Source organism: Paramisgurnus dabryanus, chromosome 3 (genome assembly GCF_030506205.2).
Source record: "Paramisgurnus dabryanus chromosome 3, PD_genome_1.1, whole genome shotgun sequence".
Taxonomy (NCBI): domain Eukaryota; kingdom Metazoa; phylum Chordata; class Actinopteri; order Cypriniformes; family Cobitidae; genus Paramisgurnus; species Paramisgurnus dabryanus.
In genome coordinates, this window is record NC_133339.1 from 13,379,408 (window position 1) to 13,401,077 (window position 21,670).

The 21,670-nt window shown below is 36.6% G+C and overlaps 2 protein-coding genes across 2 annotated transcripts in view; both read left to right on the forward strand.

The window, feature by feature from the left end:
- LOC135768462 (uncharacterized) overlaps window positions 1–21,670 on the forward strand; it is a 140,883-nt gene that overhangs the window by 16,496 nt on the left and 102,717 nt on the right. The window lies entirely within an intron of this gene.
- On the forward strand, window positions 10,307–19,404 carry LOC135768958 (uncharacterized). The gene is made up of 2 exons (XM_065278322.2): window positions 10,307–10,519; window positions 15,701–19,404. Exons 1-2 carry the CDS (start codon window positions 10,432–10,434, stop codon window positions 16,714–16,716), a joined length of 1,104 nt encoding a protein of 367 aa, XP_065134394.2. The 5' UTR covers window positions 10,307–10,431; the 3' UTR covers window positions 16,717–19,404.

The following is a 21,670-nucleotide window of genomic DNA, read 5'->3' on the forward strand; positions in this document are numbered from 1 at the left end:
TGCAATACTTACAGTAAAATATTCACGATATTCACCGAACCTAAGTTATGATTACAGTAATGGAGATTTTTAACAGTATTTCTCAAGGGTGTTGTTATATATACAGCATAACTGAGAAATAAGCAATTTTTTTTTTACTTTTAATGCCTTTAGAAATTGCTTTTCTAACAAGTAGAAAAAATGGACGATCATATCCTGTAGGGGACGTCCCATACTACATACACAGTTAAAATGGACATATATTACAGCATAGTTTTGAAGAAACAGTTGATTTTCTTCTTTAAATGACTATAGAAATGACATTTCTTACAAGTAGAAAAAATGGACGGTCAAATCCTGTAGGGGACGTCCCATACTACATACACAGTTAAAATGGACATATATTACAGCATAGTTTCGAAGAAACAGTTGATTTTCTTCTTTAAATGACTATAGAATAGAAATGACATTTCTTACAAGTAGAAAAAATGGACGATCATATCCTGTAGGGGACGTCCCATACTACATACACAGTTAAAATTGACATATATTACAGCATAGTTTCGAAGAAACAGTTGATCTTCTTTAAATGACTATAGAATAGAAATGACATTTCTTACAAGTAGAAAAAACGGACGGTCATATCCTGTAGGGGACGTCCCATACTACATACACAGTTAAAATTGACCAAAATTACTGCATAGTTTTGGAGAAACAGTTGATTTTCTTCTTTAAATGACCATAGAAATGACATTTCTTACAAGTAGAAAAAATGGACGGTCATATCCTGTAGGGGACGTCCCATACTACAAACACAGTTAAAATTGACCAAACTTACTGCATAGTTTTGGAGAAACAGTTGATTTTCTTCTTTAAATAGCTATAGAAATGACTTTTCTTACAAGTAGAAAAACGGACGGTCATTTCCTGTAGGGGGCGCCCCATACTACATACACAGTTAAAATGGACATATATTACAGCATAGTTTTGAAGAAACAGTTGATTTTCTTCTTTAAATGACCATAGAAATGACTTTTCTTACAAGTAGAAAAAATGGACGATCATATCCTGTAGGGGACGTCCCATACTACATACACAGTTAAAATTTACATAAATTACTGCATAGTTTTGGAGAAACAGTTGATTTTCTTCTTTAAATAGCTATAGAAATGACTTTTCTTACAAGTAGAAAAAACGGACGGTCATTTCCTGTAGGGGGCGCCCCATACTACATACACAGTTAAAATGGACATATATTACAGCATAGTTTTGAAGAAACAGTTGATTTTCTTCTTTAAATGACTATAGAATAGAAATGACATTTCTTACAAGTAGAAAAAACGGATGGTCATATCCTGTAGGGGACGTCCCATACTACATACACAGTTAAAATTGACCAAAATTACTGCATAGTTTTGGAGAAACAGTTGATTTTCTTCTTTAAATAGCTATAGAAATTACTTTTCTTACAAGTAGAAAAAATGGACGATCATATCCTGTAGGGGACGTCCCATACTACATACACAGTTAAAATGGACATATATTACAGCATAGTTTTGAAGAAACAGTTGATTTTCTTCTTTAAATGACTATAGAATAGAAATGACATTTCTTACAAGTAGAAAAAACGGACGGTCATATCACGGCTGGCTTGACCGCGGTAGCGAAGACGACAGTTTCTGAAGTTCGTTGCATTAACAGGTAGATTCATTACATTAAATCAGTTGTTAAACAGAATTAGTAATGTGGAAGTTTGTTTATGTATTTCTTCCGGTAATGATTTGCTATCGGTGTTCTAAAAGTGCTAACAACTTAGCAAGCAAACAACAAAATATTCACGTTCTTAGTATTAACGTTACAATGCTTGTCCAATAGATTTAATCTTCCCGATCAGATCTAAGTTAATATAAACACTAAACTTGCTGTTGTTGGCAAACTTTTTTAGACAAAAACACCAATGCCTTGACAAAATAAAGACAGAGAACGGAAAGAGAGGCTGCTAAAGGCAGTTCAACATTGCAAACATGGATTCAAAGCTCCATCAAGACAGCAGGTAAATCATATTGAATATTTTGCAGATTGTCACACTTTAATTCTTATTATATTTCCCATTATAATCACATGCTAGTAATATAACACATCATATTTATAATACTTTATTAAAACCATAATAATAGTACCACTCCCCTTAGTGCCATTTTTGGTTTGGGCCACTGCCCTATCTAGCATTTTCATTTTCTAAATGACTGTTCTCATTACAAATATATTCCAAAGGAAAGTGAATGGTTTATAAATAATTTTGGAATTAAGGAATAATGCAAAATAAGTTAAATTAAGGCTTTTCAACCTAAAGCCAGTGGGTTTTGTACAGATGTAAATTTGTGTGTATAATATGTACAGTATGAGTGTGACCTTATGAAATGTAGTTTTCACAGAGCTGTGTGTTTCTCTAGTTTTCTTGCTGAACAAACTAATTCATTGGTTTGTTTAGTTAATACTAACACAATTATCAGCACACTAAGGTTTAAAAAAATTATCCGGCCCTCACATCATGCCGTTATTTACCATCCGGCCCTCAGCCTAAAATGAGTTTGACACCCCTGCATTAAGGGATATCAACATCAAGTCCTATACAACAGATCTATGACCAGCATCTGTATATACAGATGGTTCTAAAGGTTCTGCCTCTACAAAAACTGTTTCTGCAGTGAATATCCCTACATTTCAATGCAATATCAGCAAAAGAATAACTGTCTCATGTAGATGCGTATAAATAGCATGAAGTGTGAAAATTGTGCAATACATACGCCAAATTCCAATTTGGCATGCATATGATACGACAATCCTTCCCATTCACTTAAACGGTGCATCTTTTTTTGTCGTTTTCTTTATTGGTTTCTTAAAAAAAAATCCGTTTTTTTAAACCATTTTTACTTGGGTTTAGGGTTAGATTTCAGATTTGAAGGAGGTTATTTAATATACAGATTTCTCCATGTTTTTGTCTTTATTTAAGCCATGGTCCTTTAGAGCTCGGATTAGAATTGGGATTTGGATTAGGATGTCATTTTTATATAACAAGATGTTGTTCTAACCCTAAACCCAAGCGAAAATGGTTTAAAAAATTGAAAAAAATAGAGAAACCAATAAATAAAATGTCAAAAAGAGATGCATCATTAAAGTGAATGGGAAGGACTGGCGTATCATATGCATGCTGTAAGAAAAAATTATGAGGACGTTGAAGGTCTCAATCAAAAGTAGTTTATTCAATTGAAGCAGTAGCAAAGTACATTGTGTACGGTGTATTCCTTTGCACCCCCCCAAAGAAAATTTACGACAATAAATGGCAAGACGCATGGCCCTGCTAAAAAAACAATAGACACCATCACAGAAATTCTATTGGTTTTATTGGGAATTTTATTGGTTCTAACTACAGTGTATTGGTTTTTGTTCGTCTCTAATGGTATGTATTGGTTCTATGTATTGGTTCTAATGGAATATGGCCCAAAATACACTACAGTGTAGTGGTTTTAATGGTAAAAGCTAATGGTTTCTATTAGTATTTTAATGAATACCATTAGAATTTTCTATAATGGTTTTATTGTGTTTTTCAGCAGGGGGAATATTGATAGCAAGAGCAGACATCCTAATAGCATTTATCTACTTGTTGGAAATGAAAAAAGTGCATTTAAGAACAGAAAAGAAGATATTACGATTTCACATCTTCGAATCGGACATTCTGGACTAAATAATTTCATTTTTAAAATAAGAAAGCATGCAACTGGAAAATGCAAACATTGTAATCAAACAGAGAGAATAGAATAGAGCATATTTTATGAAAAAATGGGCTTAAAACTTTTTGGAATGTAATTTAGAGCAACAGAAGAAGTATAGAGCCATTATAGAGAGTTTTCACGACGGGTCATCAGAGCGGAAGTCGCCATATTGGAGGCACTCCACATCACAAGAGAGCACAGGCACTGATGTATATCCCGAATGTCGTCAAGGAAAATGGTTATTTATTGCCTTGTTTGAGGTTGTACCAATAGGACAGATCGAGAAAAACATTTGGAATATTATCGACTTTCAAAAGTTATTAAAAACCAGGGAAAGGAATGCAAGAAATTATCAGAGGAGGCGATTGTGGTTGGCAAAGCTTAGGAAAAAGAGTAGTATTGTATTAGAAATATGATTAAAGTACATAAAGTATAAAACAAGTATGCTTCTACTTGTTGTGCTTTATTGAAAGAGTATTATAATATGTACCGGTACTTTTTAAAAGTATACTTTTAGTGTATGCACAAAATGTACTTAAACACAACTAAAATTTTCAATGCCTTAATGCTTAGTTGCTCATAACAAATTTTCTATTGTAATAAAAAGTTTAATAGTAAAAGGTAAAGACAATTATTGCTTTTATTGTTTTGCTGTGTGCTTATTTTATTGTAAAGCATTTTGGTAGGACACTGTCTATTTTAAATTTGCTATATAAATAAAGCTGACATTATGCAACTGAAGGAAGAATCGCCGTGTCGTCATGAATCCAAGAAGAGGGAGCTAACTCTTAGGGATCTGCACTGTCTATAAATTGTAATTTCTCGAAATATCGTGCCTTTTATGTCCCTATATGCCTTTGCATCTTGGACTCGTTTTCTGTTGTTTAGACATGTCTACATTCACTTAAAGTATCCAACGCGCACAATACTCCATTGTACTCCGTTCAGTTCTTCTTTACACACCGAGTGCCTCCAAAATGGCAGCGCATCCGGGTTACCGCCATAGACAGTAAAAGAAATGGACACAGCGACCCCATTGGATTCAACGGAGACAAGTGAAGTCAATTAGAAGCACGCACTTCCTGGGTGTCGAGCGTACTGCGCAGACTCAAACTGAGCTCAATGACGTGGATGTCACGTGAGCAACCTGTCTGGCAATTGTAAGTCTTCTAATAGCCGTGCCACGGGAAATCTGAATCACCTACTGAATCTTGCAGAGACGGCGAGCGTGAACAGGAGCACATTTTGGTTAGTATTCTGATTAGTAATCTCCCTTGACTTTATGCCTTCACGTCCACCCGATTGCCTCATAGTCAGTAAAAGATTGCCTGTGAGCTTCTCTCCCAGTCCATACGGTAATTTCTCTACTGTGCGACAGAAAGTCGCAGGTTATGACGCAATCGTTAGCCTATTTTTACAAAAACTGCTTCTACTGGGACATAACGTAAGATATATGGTAATGGAGCCTTTTATACATTTTCGTGTTTCTTTAGAAATAATTAATGGACAAATGGAGTCTTTAAACGCCTCAGATGTAAAGTTATTCGCTGTCATAGTGACGCCAAAATGAATGGGAGTCAATGGGATGCTAACAGCAGATGGGTGTTCGCTAAGCAATGGCGGCGTCCAGGGAAGCTTCAATAAAATATGAAACCCTGCCCCCCTGGTTACCGCCCAGAACATGACGTCGGTGAAAACCCTCTATATGAATGAATAATTTTTATTATTGTGTCTTTGCATTCTACTGTATGCCCAGCCCTAATCTTGTAAGACACCAGCATAAGAAGAACAATTATCAAACAGTAAGCACAACTTACATGAACTTAGTTGAATAGGCAAGTCTGTCGCCTCTTCCACACTTTACAAACAAAAGTAGCCAATTTAAACACATTATGATTAAAAAACATTTCATCTTATCATCATCACTAATCCAAAACATTTCCGGCTTTTTAACAAACAATTTACTAATTAGTACATTTCTAAAATCATCATAACGTGGGCAATATAACACAAAATGAGTTTAATTTTCAACCTCTCCTTACTCACACAGTCTACAAAGTCCTCTTCCAGAGTTTGAGTGAACCTACCAGTTTCTAAGGCCAGGGGAAGGATACCAGTTCTCAGTTGAGCCATCAAAGATCGTTGATTTCTTGTCAAATTTGCCTTTACATAAAACTCTGTTTCATATAGCTCTTTAATTTGTATGTAAAAAGCTAAACACTCCAGTTCAGTAGGTGGCGGTAGTGCACCATAAGTTGGTTTGCTAACCGCCATAAAACTCCAAAAGAAGAAGATTTGAATGAAAAGATCCGTAAAGGTTTTGAAGCCTGAAGCCTCGCGAATCGGTCTTTAAAGCGGTCATCACTAGAGCCTGATGTCTTCATCCACGTGTAAATGTTCGCTGTGCATTGAAATAATTAATCCGTCTTCGATTATTTTATTGGTTTGTCAACAGAAGACAGGATCTCTTAATACGCTAACCGTTAGCAGTGAGATGAAGTTGAAAATCTGACCCGGACTCACTGTTGTCTCTGGAGCAGGGATCCATTGTCCGGACAGCGTCATAAACATCTCCTGACTCATACAGTACAGTTGTGTACTTTGAGGTAATGTCCAGCACGTTTAATTAGGTATGTTGCTAAAATTTTTAAAAATGGTTAAATGCTAAAACTAGTTGTTCAGATAGAAAGAGCTTGAAAAAAGCTTTTAAATGAGATCAAGATCATGTTTATGGGTTCAAGAATAACAAAATACTGGCCATTTGAAACTCGAAAATCATCACTTTATTTTGTCCATTAAAATTCAAGAGAATGTGTGACCGAATCATGAAAACATGAAGTTTTTTGCTATTACTTTTAAAATTTTTAAGATATTGACCTGAATCTTTCAGGATAAGCTGTTTGATATATCATCTACATATTCTACTTGTGAAAAGTCAGATATATATAATAAAACAAACCACTAATTACACCAAATAACACTCTTTATTCAGTCTATATATACAGACATCTACTACATGGCTATACGTCTGCTTCACATTCTTTAACCATTCAAGCAGATTTTGGTAGAGGTAAAACCACCTGTGGTAGTCGTTCAAATTTATTAAAATTTTGTTCACTTGTAGTTTAGCAATTAAACTAAATGTCTTTACAATTTCAAGAATGTCTTTACTCAACTTCAGCAAAAACAACGACGATTTTACAAAGAACATTCTTTGGCGAGCTCGCACGGCCAGTAGTTAAACATGAAAGCTGGGGCACGTTCAATCTCACACCGGTGCGCAACGTTTTGCTACGATTTCCGGGTTGAACGACATGTTTCATGGAAACGGTGTGCAACGGAATGCTACAGGTTTTAGAAGCATTTTCTCTTGTTTGGTGGGTGTGTCAGAAATGTCGGTCCAATCAGCGGCAAGATGTATAAAACCACGCGATAGTAAAGAGACAGCTCGCTCAATGGGTTCAAGTTGGAATGTTGTCTTTCATTCTGGACAGCAAGGTCAGTGACTGAAACATTGAGGGTATTTTACAGTAATAAACACTAGGGCTGCACGATTAATCGTATTTTTATCATGATAACGATATGTGCGCCCCACGATTAGTTAAAGACAATCGTCGCGATTAATGTGTAAAGACCATGCACAAAGCAGACGGTCTAGAATCAAGCAATGTGTTTGCTTGATATGGGCGGAGTCAGAGTATACGGAGTGGATATTTGCAAGTGCGGGCTGTTTTATAAGTTGGCATCACGAGATTTACAGTCCTTTATCTTAAACGAACATAATGGCAGAGCAACAAGAAAAAATTGCAGAAATACGTATGTTTGTTCCCGAAAAGGTCATATACTTCATTGTTTGGATATTTCGGATTTGAGGAAAGTGATGTTGATTAGGTAAGTTACGAGTCTTCTGCAAACTGTGCTTTTGTTTCGTCCAAACGTGAAATATTAAGATTTTTAACAGCTGAAGACACAAGTCGCAACCATAAAAAACCCCGACCATCCATGATATATATTAGAGCCCTGCATTTCAGCCTTTTTACGCCCCTCTGGTCGGGTTTCGGTCAATTTTAACGTCACAGTTGATACGCAGGCCAGGCCTCTGCCTTTTTTAGGCTTCTTCATCTTTTTATATTTTTTAATTTAATTAAAAGAAACATTGAGCCATTGATGATTGTAAAAGAAAGACGTTTAACCTATCGCACGAGTCCGCTATTCACACAGATACATTCACAATGCACCTGTTGCAAAGGTGTTTAGCGTCTCCGCCCGCAGCACTGGGGGAAAATATAAATGGAGGACTGGATTAAACCTTAAATACTGCGCATAATCTATGCACACAGCATCTAAGACACATTCTATAAAAAAACTTCTTCCTGTAGTCATGTAAGAATGATGTATAATTTTTTCTTGTTTGTTTGTTTATTTCGTTTTGTATAGCCTAGCCCTTTTCATTATTTTTCTGCACTCCGACGCGACTGCGAGCAACAGAGCAGCCTGCCTCCGCTATTTAAAAATAGTGTGTGTTGATAATAAACATTTAAACAAACATTGTTATATGCTGAAAATATATATTTTATATAAATGTTATTTTAGGCAAGTGAAGTCTTATTTTAAGAGGCTCAATTGATCAAACATGTCGTTAACTTGCAGTCGGCCGCTAACCGCTTGGTCATCAACAAAAACCTTAATTTAACAAACACAAAATGCTCTAAAATGTAAGAAATAAAAGATTTTTAATTATTTTGACAGTTAAAATAAAACGGAACTGCTTTAATTGCTGTAAGAGTATCAGCTAAAATTGAATCTGTGTAGAGAGTTATTTTTGCTATTTCTGCAGATTTCTTTTGCAAAATCTATGCAGAATTTTGCCGGATGATTTTAAATGTTTTAAAAAGAGAATGGGAGCTGTGAATATTACAAAACAATAAAATAATTTATAATATATAATATATATATATATATATATATATATATATATATATATATATATATATATATAGCCTAAAATATACATGGCTGTATAGTGTAATAAAAATATGAAGTGAATAGAAGTTCCTTCATTTAGAGAATGATCGTGATTTCTAATCGTGATCAAAAGTTTGAGCAAAACAATCGTGATCATCATTTTTCCTGGAATCGTGCAGCCCTAATAAACACACATTTATAACGATTTCATCAGGCTTTAGAGACATTTAAAAAAGAACACAAATAATGGCCTCTCAGCTACCGTAGTTGCAACTCTTGCGTCATCACAACAGGGTGTTCAATGCATCACCGTTTCAGTTTAATAAACGTTGTGCAACGTTTTGTCGGGGCTGAACGCAGCCCTGGTGACTGAAAACGAAAAGGTACCTATGCTTCTTCCGGTGATGTTAACAATAAAAACTCAGAAATTTCTCCATCAACAAACCAACAGAGCCTTTATTTTCCACATCACCGTGCGCCGCCTGAGGAAATCTTGAGTTTCGTTGAACGGAACCAAAAAGTCAGCCGCGATAGCGGAGTTAGCAACATACCTAGTTTAATAACAATATTAAATGTTTTACTCATGTATTATGAACCAGTTTACTGTGGAGATCGAGGACTAAAAACAGAAGATGTGCGCTATTCAGACAACTTTAAAATTACCTGAGAACTGCATCTGTATTTATCATTTCTTATTTTAGTTATTATTTACCTTTTATATAAAGTTTTAGGAGTGCAAACGTTACCTCAGTTGGGGTTCATTGTGAACGGAGGCGGGTACTCGTTGTTGTAACACCTGCTAGAAAATTTAGTTTAAACACAAATTATTCAATCAAATTCTGTCTACTAAAGGTGGATATTGTTTTTATATCTGTCTATAATAGATAAATATTTATTCATCCATCCATGATCCTTCATCTAACCGTCCTTGTATTATGCATAAAAAATATATATATTTTTTAAAGGGCAAAAATTATAATTGCAAGTTATTTCCCCTGATATTGTATTAACAGTTATCATTTCATTATCATTGTATAACTGAGGCTTAAAAATGTTTTCAATCCCAGCTATTATTAGGAGTTGCTAAAATGTTTCAAAAATAATGTATGTGATGTTTTAATTCACAGTGATTAAAACATGCATAAATAAAAATCTTGCAGCATAATTTTGTTTAAAGCATCAACATTTAAGGTAATTTCAGTAGAATTTCTACCTTTAGGTGAGATAATATAAAGTAGTGTCTAAAAATTAAAATACTTTGAATAAAAGTTCTACTTACAATTAAAAAAAGATCTGATTCATTTTCAATGCAGGAAAACCCTGCGGCAATAATCAGGTGATGTCTGCATCATTTCACTTTGACATGCGATAATAACTTTTATTCAAAACCTTGATCGCTCAATTTAAATAAAATGAAAACGTTTATTGAAATTAATTAAAAAAAGGACAATCTCCCAGGTCTACACCAACATTCAGATTCTGTATTTAATGCTTGAGAAAACATTCTGAAGTGAAACATTAAAAAGTCTGAAACAGATGGTGAATGTTTTACTGACATTAAATGTTTTAATGCCTCTTCTTAGTTCACACCCATAGAGTGAAAGTGATTGAGATCTTCAGTGAAGCTCCTCCTACAACAATCCACCAATAAATGCTGGAGTCAAACACACAGAGAAATCACTCCATGTGTGACAACTGAAATCTTCATGACATAATGTTGATGCTGGTGAAAGAGGAGCTTGAGAAGATGACAGATCCACAACCATGCAGAATAAAGGATGAAGATACAGAGGAACAAATAGGTTGGTGTCTATTTTTCAGTCTTAATTATTGATTTTTTTTTAACAAATATCTTGTCATTTAATGTCGATCTGAAGCACAGCAGATTGACAGCTGAGCTTATAGCCTATATTCTGAATAACTAATGGCCCGATAAGTTGATTATATGAGTACAGTGATTCCAAATGAATGTCCAAAAAACTCGTAATATGTTAAATTGAAAGTTTAATCATGTCTTTTCTCGCAGCCCTGCGCTTCGTCCGTGTATATGCGCCGGTGAACAGCATACGCGTGATGACCTTGAACCTTAAATTACCCTACATTTATTGTCATACAGATAAACGTAAAAACAACATTCGAAACGGCAAATGTTGAATTTTTATTTGTGTAAACTCACAATAAGGAGAAAACCTTGTGCTTATTTAAAATCTTTAAAAACATGACGTGCTTTCTGCTGCTTTGGTTTTAGAGCGCGTCACAAAAAGAACAGATACTCAACTTTTTATTCGTTTTGTCTGATAATTATTTAAGTGTAACATATTTCCTGAAGGCTTATTTATAAACAGAGACGTAAACTATCATCATCTGTTGATTTAAATCTAATTGTGCATTAAACTACACCCATGGGGGAAATTATGATATTTTAGGCGATTTATTTATAAATGAGTGAACAACGCGAATCCAGAAAGTTATTTATTTATTTTTTAAGACAGCCAGTCTGGCAGGGCTCTTTATTTTGTCTAGAAGGGATACAGCAAATGCCGAAAAGTTAATGATTAGATTTGGAGGTAGGATTATTAGGATGAAAACAGCGTCTCTGGCTAAATGAGATACAAATACATCCTACAATCGTGTGAAATTTTGTGTTTAGAGTTGGGTTTGGGTGAAGGATTAGGATAAAACAGTGCTCATACGGCAAGATTTCGTTTGCTGTATCCCTTCTATCCACAACCGCAGGCGTGGTGGGGATGTCCCAGCCAACATTGCAAGGTGGGGCCCATATGGGCTTCCTATGTGGGCCCTATATGGGTTTGTCTATGGGTTCCACTATGGCCCCACCTGGGTTGCCCACATGAATTTGATATAGAAACTGAGTGTGGCTTATGTGGGGCCCAGCTGGGCATCACACATGGGGCCCATATTGGCCCCACCTAATGAAGCCCACATTATTTACCAGGGCCCAGTATGGGTTTTTAATGGGTACTGGACTGGTCCCTTATTATGTAATAATTATACTTTTAATGCTTAATGTAATTTACTTAAATAATATATTTGTTTTAAATTGAAAACCAATAAAAGCAAAATAAATTCAGTTCGGTAAATATCAGTTTTCAACATAAATATTTAACAGTTCATTCATCGATAACATCACAAAACATGAAGGAGGTGCAATATGAAAAATTTAAAACTCAACTGAAATGAGTAACGTTATCACGGCGATGCAACTCGGCGTGCATGACGAGATGGATATAATTAGCGGTCGTTGCTTCTTTTCGGAAGCCCGGAATCGTGACTGCTTAATAAGTGGAGGGACATGCTAGGCTCCAATATTTTCAAGCCAACGTAATGGGTATCGTCGTGGATGAAGTTCACCTAACGTACAAATGGTAAGAGATAGTCTTACTGTATGACTTAGTAAATACTTCATGTTGTGATACAAACGAAATGTTGTAAACACAATAGGTGTTGATGTACATTCGCTAACTCAGACTTAGTATAATCACAATGTTAGTGTCATTGTAGCGAAATAACTAGCAGTTCGGTCAGGCTGCAAAGATGTAATTTCAACATACGTCACACACTCCGTTGCTCTGATTGGTCGTAGGTCTATCCAATTGAGTGCAGAGGCATTTTTCGGTTGAGACACGCCTCATAATTATAGCTCAATGGAGCGGTATCAGACTCAAATTCTGACTAGAATTGAGTATGACAACGTCAGGCTAGGTTATTATTATAATTTACAATAAATTAAACTTGCCTTATGAGTCTCTTTTTAATCTTTTTTTGTACGTTTATAAATCAAACAGGCACAAGCTATACACAGCACAAAGCTTTAAAGTTGTTGGACGTAGCGCAAAACATGGTAATAAGGCACATACCAGCAAATTACCATACTAATTTCCATACTTTCATACTCCTATTATAAGAAGATGAGTCTGCCCATCCACACAATGGCACTTTTTAACGAAAAAATGGGAAAACATAAAAATCATGTCTATGTCCAATCCCTCACTTATTAGTTACATAATGTTAAAAATACAAATTTTGTCAGTAATTTAACTAAGGTTTAGTACAGTGTGACTCCAATAGGTTTTATCTCAAATGGCAACATACCGTAATACCGCTATACCGGCTGGAGGGTAAAAAATACCTTGATATGAATTTTAGCTCATACCGCCCACCCCTATTATTATCCCACATGGGCAAATCTATATGGGGCCCACATGGGGAAACCGACATGGGACCCACATATATTGCCCATGTGAAGCCCATGCCCACATGTAACCCATGTTGCCCAGATGGGGCCCACATATCACTGTTGGCTGAGGTTTTAGGCGTGGCGGGCCACCACGGTAGAATGTATATAGCGGACACACTGGGACGTATCTCAATGCAAAGGCTGCAGCCTCCAGAAGTTGGATTTCTAGGCTGCATACGTCATCAAGACTTGTCTTGTCTTGTTTCAGAATATTAACAATTAAATAGTTGACTGTTATTCTTAGGTATAAGTAAATTGTTGTAATATGCTTATGACTTGCGAATGTAATTGTCAGTTAAAGGTGCTCTAAGCGAATTGAAGCGTTTTAGACCATAAAACATTTTTTGTTACATACCGGAAACATCTCCTCACTATCTGCTTGCTGCCTGTCCGCTGATCAAACTGTAAAAAAACGCGATCTCTGTAGACAGCCCAGGCTTCACAAACGGCAATATCAACAAATGGCCAAACCTAGCAGCACAAAACAAAACAAAGTATTCCAGCCAATAAACGACAAGAAGGATTTGGGGGTGGGGGTTGGGCACGTTCATGAAAGCACGGAAGGGAGGGGGAGGGGGAGGAGTTACCTACGCTCTGTCTGTTTGAAAACAGTTCAAACATCAACAGGAAGTGACGTCGCACATTATTCGCTTAGAGCGCCTTTAACTCAGATAAACCAGGCTTAATGACGTATGCACCCTGCGACCTCCACAGGCTGCGGCCATTGGGTTGAGCAACGGCCAGTATCTGCTTTTTCTTTCTCCCTCTCTCTCTCTCTCTCTCGCGTGCTTGATCATCAAGACAGATACAGGATGGTAAAAGGTCGGAAGACCAAATCCTATTTATCGAGGAAGTTTTCCTTCTCATTTAAAGAAATGTTTTGCGATGTCCAGCTGGGCTTTGTTTACAACGCGTCTATTTCTGCTAAATACGCGAACTACTGATCTGTACTACACTGAACTCCTGAGACGTCAGACACTCAAAGCCAGGTAAAAAATCACTGTTTTTTGCAAAGAGGGCAAGAAATGACGACAGCAAGATTATATTTGTCTAATAAAGCCATATTGTGGTTGAGATTATAAAACTCTTTATTAGTATCTAAAAATGTCTCTCATTTTCTTACCTGCACAATGAAGGATAACAGAAATTCTGAGTGTGCTCACATACAACATGTGTTTTTGTTACCACATTTACTTTTAAAGTAATCTGAAGAGTTTGGTTCCAAAATGCAATAAATCAATTTTGACAAATTTCGGTAAAAACGTGTTTTCTATACCAAGAAAATGACACGATGAAAAACAACAATTTTCTGTTACAAACTTTCACATAGCATCTTTAGGTTATAAACACATAAAAAATTCAAATCCATAACTTGATTTTCAAAGATTTATTATAAAAACAAATAATTTTTTCCACAAAATGCAATAGATCCATGACAAGTTTTTTTTTTTTCAAAATTCTATAAATCTATTAAATCAATGTATAAATGTGCGTTCATTTTTGCCATTTTATATTCATTTAGTTGAACAGTTGTACACACGTGAGTGCCTCTCGCGTAAATTATTAGATGTTGATGGCTTATGTTTCAGAAAACCACAGGTTTATCAATGCTATTAAAGTATTATTTAGTTTTTGTTTGTTGTTTGATCAAGAAGTACAAAGTAGATGAGGAAAACTAGGACTCTCTGTACTCAACGTGCCGCAATTGTTTGTTTACATTGCGTGGAATGCTGTGCTGTAATTTGTGGAGCGGATTTATTGCATTCTGTAGAAAAGTAGGAGTGGCGTTTATTGCGTTTTGGGAAATAAGGGAGAAAAGATGACAGAATAACACAGCGGATACAGTATTTTGCTAAAATTAAGAATTTACTTTCAAATACTGACCTGATATAATACTGATTTTGCGTTTTGGAACCAAACTCTTCATCTGTAGAATAGTTGTACACTTAAATACACTTTGTCATTGCCTGGGCTTCTACTTTGAAAGCTAGGTATTAATTGAGTTATCAACAAAACCAATAGTAATCAAATGCAGGGAAAATAATGCAATGTACAGTAAATAATAATACTGATACATTCATATAGTCTTACAAATACAACCGGCCATTTGAGAGCAACCATAATGCTAATGTGGCCCAGGATGAAATTGATTTTGACACCCCTGACATAGACCATTAATAGCACAGACTGTTAACAATTGTTTTTAATCATTATTTAAACATTCTCTATGATAATAAAAAAAAAAATGATGTTCAAATGATGTAAACAACACTGGTCCAGAAACACTTCCTGTTACAGTTTGTGACAGTTATTTCACATGTATTATTATCTTTAAAATGTTTGTTTAACTTCAGTTAATTCAGCTTTATATGTTCTGTTGGTTTATTTTATCCCAACGTTTATGTAGTGTTAAAAAACAGAAACGGAAGTGCTTCTGGACCAGTGTTGTTTACATCTTTTGAAATGGTCTGTAGAGTTCTTATGACAGTGTTCAACTATAACCGTCAGTCTCACGTTATATAATAACCGTCACACCCCTAATTGAAAACACCAGAAGTGTTAAAGGGTTTTGAACACAGCAGAAGAGTTAAACTACAAGAGCAGAAATTGACAATAGAAATGACATAATGTACTTCACATTAAATATAACATGAATACATGACATCTCAAATGTGTTTTGTCAATCTGGTTTATCAATATGAACTATTTACTGTCTTCCTTTTAGATATGATGAAAGTGAAAGAGGAGAGTCAAGCTGAAGTGGATGAGAAACATCAGATTCTAAAACTAAACCATAATGTTTCACAGAAAGAAACTCTGAAGACAGAAGACATAAAGTGTGAAAATAGTTTCAGAGAAGATGAACGCCCTGCAGATCACAAGAGGACTCACAGTGAGGAGAAACCTTTAACATGTCAACAGTGTGGAAAGAGTTTCAGAAGAAAAGATTCCCTTAAAGCACACATGAGGATTCACACCAGAGAGAAACCACACCCGTGCCATCACTGTGAAAAGAGTTTTACAACTGCAGGTAACCTTAAGACACATTTGAGGATTCACACTGGAGAGAAACCTTACACTTGTCATCAATGTGAAAAGAGTTTTACAACTGCAAGTAACCTTAAGATACATTTGAGGATTCACACCGGAGAGAAACCTTACACTTGTCATCAATGTGCAAAGAGTTTTTCTGTTGAAAGTAACCTTAAGGTACACGCGAGGATTCATACTGGAGAGAAACTATTTGTGTGCCAAGAGTGTGGAAAGAGTTTTATAACTGCAGGTGAACTTAAAAAACACATGAGGTCTCACACCGGAGAAAAACCTTACACTTGTCATCAGTGTGGAAAGAGTTTTAGAACAAAAGCTTACCTTAACATACACATGAGGATTCACACTGGAGAGAAACGATACGTGTGCCATCACTGTGAAAAGAGTTTTATAACTGCAGGTGAACTTAAGGTACACATGAGGATTCACACTGGAGAGAAACCTTCGACCTGTCATCAATGTGGAAAGACTTTTTCTAATGAAAGTAACCTTAAAATACACACAAGAATTCACACTGGAGAAAAACCTTACAGATGCCATGAGTGTGAAAAATGTTTCAGAAGCAAAAGTAACCTGAAAACACACAAGAAAATTCACAAAGCAGAGAAACTTCACTCATGTTCTCAGTGTGAAAACAGTTTCATTGATAAATGTGGACTTGAGACTCACATGAGAATCCACACTCGATAGAAACCATTCATGTGTCAACAGTGTGGATATGACAACAAAGTTTAGAAATCAGCTGAGGTCTTATTAATAAAACTGTCTGGAGGATCCTTACTAAAAGTCTACATGCACACAAAAGCCCAAAATCTCTGTACTTGTGTTCTTGTGGACTTGTAAAACGTCATCAGTCACGGCCCAAGTACTGCTCCAATTCCAACTTTGCATCGTGCCAAGCTCAAATAACATGCCCGGATGTGTTCTTGATCTGCTTATTATATTGAGGATGCATCAGGAGGTGACTTGTGTGGACTTATGACAGCCAAGTGTCCCAGAATGCATTTTGCATCCGCGCCAATCAGCTTAAAACCTGCACAATATTTGAAATATTACTCTTTCTGTGTCATAAAATGTAGCTGTTTAGTCAAGAATATAGCTGAATAAACTTTAAATCTGTGGTCAGTTAGTAAAGATAGTGCCTATATTAAAGATTTTGGATATTTCAGATCAAGGTGATCAGCAGGCGGTCAGCACCGTGTACACTGCCGAGGGCAGCCTTATTTTGTCAAGTCCTTCAGGACTTGAAGTGCGACTAAAATGGTCGCATTTGCGACCAAATATATTTATTTGCGAGTGAAATTTCTGTCAAGGTCGCCATTGGCAACAATACAAATTTACTCCCTTTGATTGTAAAATTTACATCATACATGCATGTTTTATAACCAGTAGCCTTCATCAGTATCACTTCATTTGTTTTGTTAAAGGAACAGTATGTAAGAAATTTATATCAAATAATCATAAAATGGTCCTGATATGTCACTAGACATTAAGAAATCATTTTCATTTCAAATACTTAAATCACTGACAATAGTGGTCTGGCCAGGATATTGTCATTTTAAAAAGTTGAGTTGCAGCCCTCAACTGATGTTTATGTTGTCATTTTGTGTATTGGCCATCAGTTGTGTGATTGCAGAACCAGTTTTAGCCACAAGTTTTGTTATTGCAGTACCAGCTTTGACCACAATCCTACATACTGTTCCTTTAAAGTCATGAAATTAGATGCGTTGTGTGAACGTCACTGAGTGAAAGCGCCAAAATATGAACAAAAAGCAGGCTCCAGCAGCTGTGCCAGAACGAGCGCGGTAGAGAATGCCAGAGACACAGGGATTCCTCTTTCCGCATCAGTCAATGAACACCAGTGTTGGGAACGTTACTTTAAAAAAGTAATTAGTTATAGTTACTAATTACTTCTCACAAATAGTAACTGAGTTAGTAACTGTGTTACATTATTATAAAAGTAATTAATTACCAGGAAAAGTAATTACTTAAAAAATTCTAATATTTCAAATAACTTGAATGCCCCTTACAAAAGGAAATATGTTAAATGACTAAAATGGATACTAAAGAGAAATCACTAATTTTGTGGCAGCATGTGATGATGTGAGTTGCTTTATTAGATCAGAATTACTTGCCACAGACATGGAGAGACTTTTTCCTCATGGGCATAAGTTGCACATTACACAAACATTATTGCCTTTCACCTCAACAATGGAAAAGTAGTGCTTTATACTTTGTGTTTGCGACCGCTACCTTTGAGCTTGTTGAACTTACCATCACCCTGTCGCCGGTGTTTTCGGAGTGATTGATGCGCGATGACCGGGCTGCATGTCACTGCTTTGAGATGGGGCACAGCAGCAGCACCGCTGCTCGTTGAGAAGAGAAAACGATGCGTATTTTCATGTCAGTCTACAAAAGTCTCCAACCACGCCAGAAAAGATAGCTAGATTTTTCCTATAAAGGCGTTACACTGCTCGCTCGGAGCCTCGGACTGTGCGAGTGTGCGTGTCTGTTGAACTCTGCCTCTGGTTGGCTAACGATGGAAATTAAGCCAATCATCATCAGCTTTGTGGTTGTCCTATCCCCTCTAACACACACACCAATCATCATCAGTTATGTTTCTCACAACACACACACACACATACACATACACACACAAGAGAAAAACAGTGTTTGGCTGAGAGTTCAAGCATACGCGGGTGAAAATCACTACAGTGAGATCAAGATTAATAACGCGCAGCATTTTAATGTCCGTAACGATAACGGCGTTATAACGGGGGAAACAGTAATTTATTTGATTACTCGTTACTGAAAAAAATAACCCAGTTACTAACGCCAATTACTTATAACGCCTTTATTCCCATCACTGATGAACACGGTGCCGAAAGACATTTCAAAACGTCCTGGATTTTAGACTATTTGCACGACAAAGATGCTAAACGGAGCGGTTTTCTGTGCGCATACGTGCACACACTCAAGCCCAACGCGCGTTTAAAAAATCAGGCAAACACATAATTTCTTTGGGCTTGACAGGAGATATACGCACAAATGATCTTGTAATGCCACAGTCCCTGAAAGTATGCTCATAAAAATAGACATTTATAAGTGAGCAGTTGATCAGATGTGTCAGTGTATAGATCAGCGCTTCTCCGTTCTTAAAGGGACAGTTTCTCTTATAAGTAAAGCTTATGTTTGAGTCGTTATGTAAATAAGACTACAGAAGACAAAAGGAAAATCACTTTTATAGCTTTAAAAAGATAAATTGTATTTAATTCATAGAATGAAAACAGTGCTATATTAATTTGATACTGTTTTTCTACCTAATCAATACTGTTAGATCTTACTTTATTTGTAAATTTGTTCTTTTCTATTTTATATGTTTGTGTGGCGGTACAAAGAGGGAGGGGTGGTTAGTTTTAAAGAGAACCTACCCCCAAAACACTGACTACGCCACCCTGGGACTTACACCCAGGGAATACTTGGTGTTAGTTCCTAATTTTGATATTCTAAGTACACGTAAGGACACCCAGGTACGTATACAATTAAGCCAGAGACGAAGTTCGAAAAAATAGACAATACTTTATTTCAATCATAAAACACCATTTTAAAACACATTCATACTTGGGAAGGGGGGCAAACTAAAATGGCTGCTGAGGCTTACCGGTGGGGGAAACAGGTCACAAGGGCGTAGAGAAATCAAAAAAAAAAAAAAAAAAAAAAAAAAAAAAAAAATCACCCACGTGAACACACACACACACACACACACACACACACACACACACACACACACACACACACACACACACACACACACACACAGCAAAACAGTGAATATGGAAAAAACGGGGTAATTGCCACAGCACACTGGCAAAGGGACACCACCACCCGGGACACCAATACCACCACCTTCAGCTCTCAGCAGCTGGAACAAAAACAAACACACAAAAGGGTTAAATCGACAGACAAAACTCAATATCAAAGAAAGCTAAATAAAGTTAAATCACTAAATATATAATAAACTGCCAAGGCCAACAATGGCTCCACAAAGGCAGTGCACAGAATAACAAAAATAAACTTATCACTAAACAAAACCAAATGTAAGTCAAATAAGATAAATCAGAGGAAAGAAACTAAAGCAAAAACAATAAATGAAAATACACAATTAACTAAATTACTTTGTATTGACACAAAAAAAGAGAAACAAAATCCAAACAATAAAGACAGTTTCAACAAACGGGAAACAAAACAAACAAAACACTTAACCAACCAAATTATAACAGGAAACAAACCCCCTTTAGCAGTATACACACAGTTGAAATACTAGCCCACATAAAACAGGAAGCTCGCCCATTCAAACAGACCAATGGCCGGGAAGGTTGTAAACAGTAAGGTTGCTGGCACACTGTTCAGAATACGTTCATCAGTGTTCAAAACACATTCGTCGCTAATCGGCAGCAAACAAACCGGCGTGCAGTACTCAAATAGAATCGCGGAGATGACCGCAAAACATGCACGTCCAACGCGGGCGTTTTGGTGATGAGCTGAGATGATTTGTATAATGTTCAAAGCATGCACGTACATAAGCAACAGTCCACGGCAGGCATGCAGTGATTGAATAAAGTATGGACTAGTATGATGTTCTCAGCATGCACGTGCATTCACACAGCAACACAGGGCGAGCATACAACTAAATAAGGGGCTAGTATCAATGTTCAACGCACATGCGTGCACAAACAGCAATCCAGGGCGAGCGTGCGGCAGTCACATAAAGTGGTTGACAAAACGACCAGTGGATGCACGTTGACACCACCAGTTATTCAAGACAGACGTACAACACAGCTGGCGTTAATATAACAACCCACATATGCACGTTACACGAACAATAATCCAGGCAAAACAGCAGCTAATGAATAAATGCTCTGCAGCTGAAGTCAGTCTCCAGTTGAATCAGTCCGATCTCTGTCATTTAACAAAAATAAATAAATAACTAATTAACCCCATTGCAACCATAAATAAAGCTGGCACCAAGTGCCTACATACCGATCAGGCATCGTCTTGTATCACCCAGGAGAAGACAGCTCAAAGGGTACAAACAGTACAGGTTGCCTGCGTTAACATCCGCTTTTGAATGCGTTGAGCGACCGTGCAGAGGATTCGCCAACCAACCAGAGATCTACGAACGTTCAGTACATAGTAAACATAATGATAGCTGGTAACAGCGAGGTACACAGAGACAGCAGAGCCGCTACTCTACCTGTTGTGCAGCAGCAAAACACACGGAGCGAGTGACCCGGAAGTATGACGCACTTCCTTCACCAGTGAACAAGACAGCAGTCCAAAGGACTACGACATTTATTTATAGGGAGAGCCAGGGACAGCGATTGGCCAAAAGAGTGCAAAGTAATTATGAGTTTAACTCGTACTGCCACATTTGTAATTTCTTGATTTGTTCTTATTTTATTTTCCCACATCACTTTTTTGCTAATCTGAAAATTATTCAACCCATGACTCAAAAAACATGATGTAATCAATTTAACCAGTACTATATTGGAGAATTAAGTTATTTTAAAATACATGTACTGTAGGCATTCAGGTCCACCCTATTCCAAGGCCAACTTAAAATTGTATGGCCTGTCGACTACGA